Below are 1240 nucleotides of genomic sequence, written 5' to 3' on the forward strand. Positions count from 1 at the left end.
CTAGCCCAGCGGCTGCCTGGGTTTTCATACACCCACCCAAGTTCAACAAGTTTCTCGTTAAACTCGTGCAAGAACGCACGTACCGCTGGTGGGTAAGGCCGCGGCTTGCTCTTGACAGCACGTGCTCCATCCTTGAGTCGGATCCGTAATGCCTCGACATTGGCAGGAGGATCGTTGCCTAGCTCTAGACGCCATATGTCGTGTTTGAACACAATAGCCCGGAGCTGCTGCTCGAGGTGGCTCGGGAATCCCTGATCGAGTGCTGAGGAAATTATCCGTTCAAGAGCATCTTGAAGGTCTTTGTCGGTTGAGCTCAGCGAGATGGACGGTAGGTCGTCTTGTAGATCTTCTTCACCTTCGTCTTCACCTTCATCTCGTCCTGCGAGTTGCTCTAAGTGTTAGTCGATGTCGATCCCCAGCGACTTGAGAACATCCTGACCGAGGATGAACTCGGGTTCGTCACATTCGATTATCAGACAATCAACAGGTTCCTGCAAGCCGACTGGTCCGGCAGCAGTGTTGAGTCGCAGCCGAAGTCGCACGAAGTGCGTGGAAATGACCTCATGGTCGCCTACAGCCACATGCACTGTTGGAGTATCGAGTGGAGTCACCTTAGTAGATGTGTCGCTACGAAGTAGTTGGGTCACGTGTTGCTTGCTTATGGCGGTCCTGTCCGCACCAGTGTCCGCACAGTACGGCACAGCAAGCTCTTCGTTCAAAAGAACAGTCTTCTCTTGAGATGGGATACACTCACGAAGTCGCTTCATTCTTGCTACCACACGTTTATTTCCGTCGTTAGTTCTTTGTTCACGGAGCTTACGACGGATTTCGGCTTTCTGATCATCAGAGGCCGTTGGGCACTCTGACAACCAGTGCATCTCATCACAATGTGGACAAGGAGTGGGTGGCACTTTAGCTCGTTCCGAAGATGTCTTCTTCGTAGGTGGTTTGGAGCTCGAAGTGCTCCGCTCAGTGGTTAGGCGGGGTTTCTTGGTAGAAGATTTACTCGGTCCGCGCTTTGATGCACGTCCCGAATCACCATCACTCCGATCGCGCTTGGCGCGTCGTTGGTTCTGGTAGTTTTTTTCTTGGTCGAGCGCCTTTTCCAACACTAGGTCATGAAGGATAACCTCGTCGGACTTTGCAGCTCGAGCCTGGAAACGTACTGTACGTTCCACTTCTTCTCGCAGAGCCCGAGGCTCTAATGAGGCAATGAGGACACGGCACAGCTGCTGTTTAC

At 52.7% G+C, this 1240-nt stretch overlaps 1 protein-coding gene across 1 annotated transcript; it reads right to left on the reverse strand.

Annotated features, from left to right (window-relative positions):
- PPTG_00243 (hypothetical protein) lies at positions 1 to 878 on the reverse strand (the record flags this gene model as incomplete). The annotated part of the gene is made up of 4 exons (XM_008891621.1): positions 1 to 12; positions 84 to 379; positions 440 to 772; positions 821 to 878. The coding sequence occupies 4 exons, from the start codon at positions 876 to 878 to the stop codon at positions 1 to 3; spliced, it is 699 nt and encodes a 232-aa protein (XP_008889869.1).
- Positions 879 to 1240: the final 362 nt, after the last annotated feature.

The sequence above is a fragment of the Phytophthora parasitica genome, assembly GCF_000247585.1.
Source record: "Phytophthora parasitica INRA-310 unplaced genomic scaffold supercont2.1, whole genome shotgun sequence".
Lineage (NCBI taxonomy): Eukaryota > Oomycota > Peronosporomycetes > Peronosporales > Peronosporaceae > Phytophthora > Phytophthora nicotianae.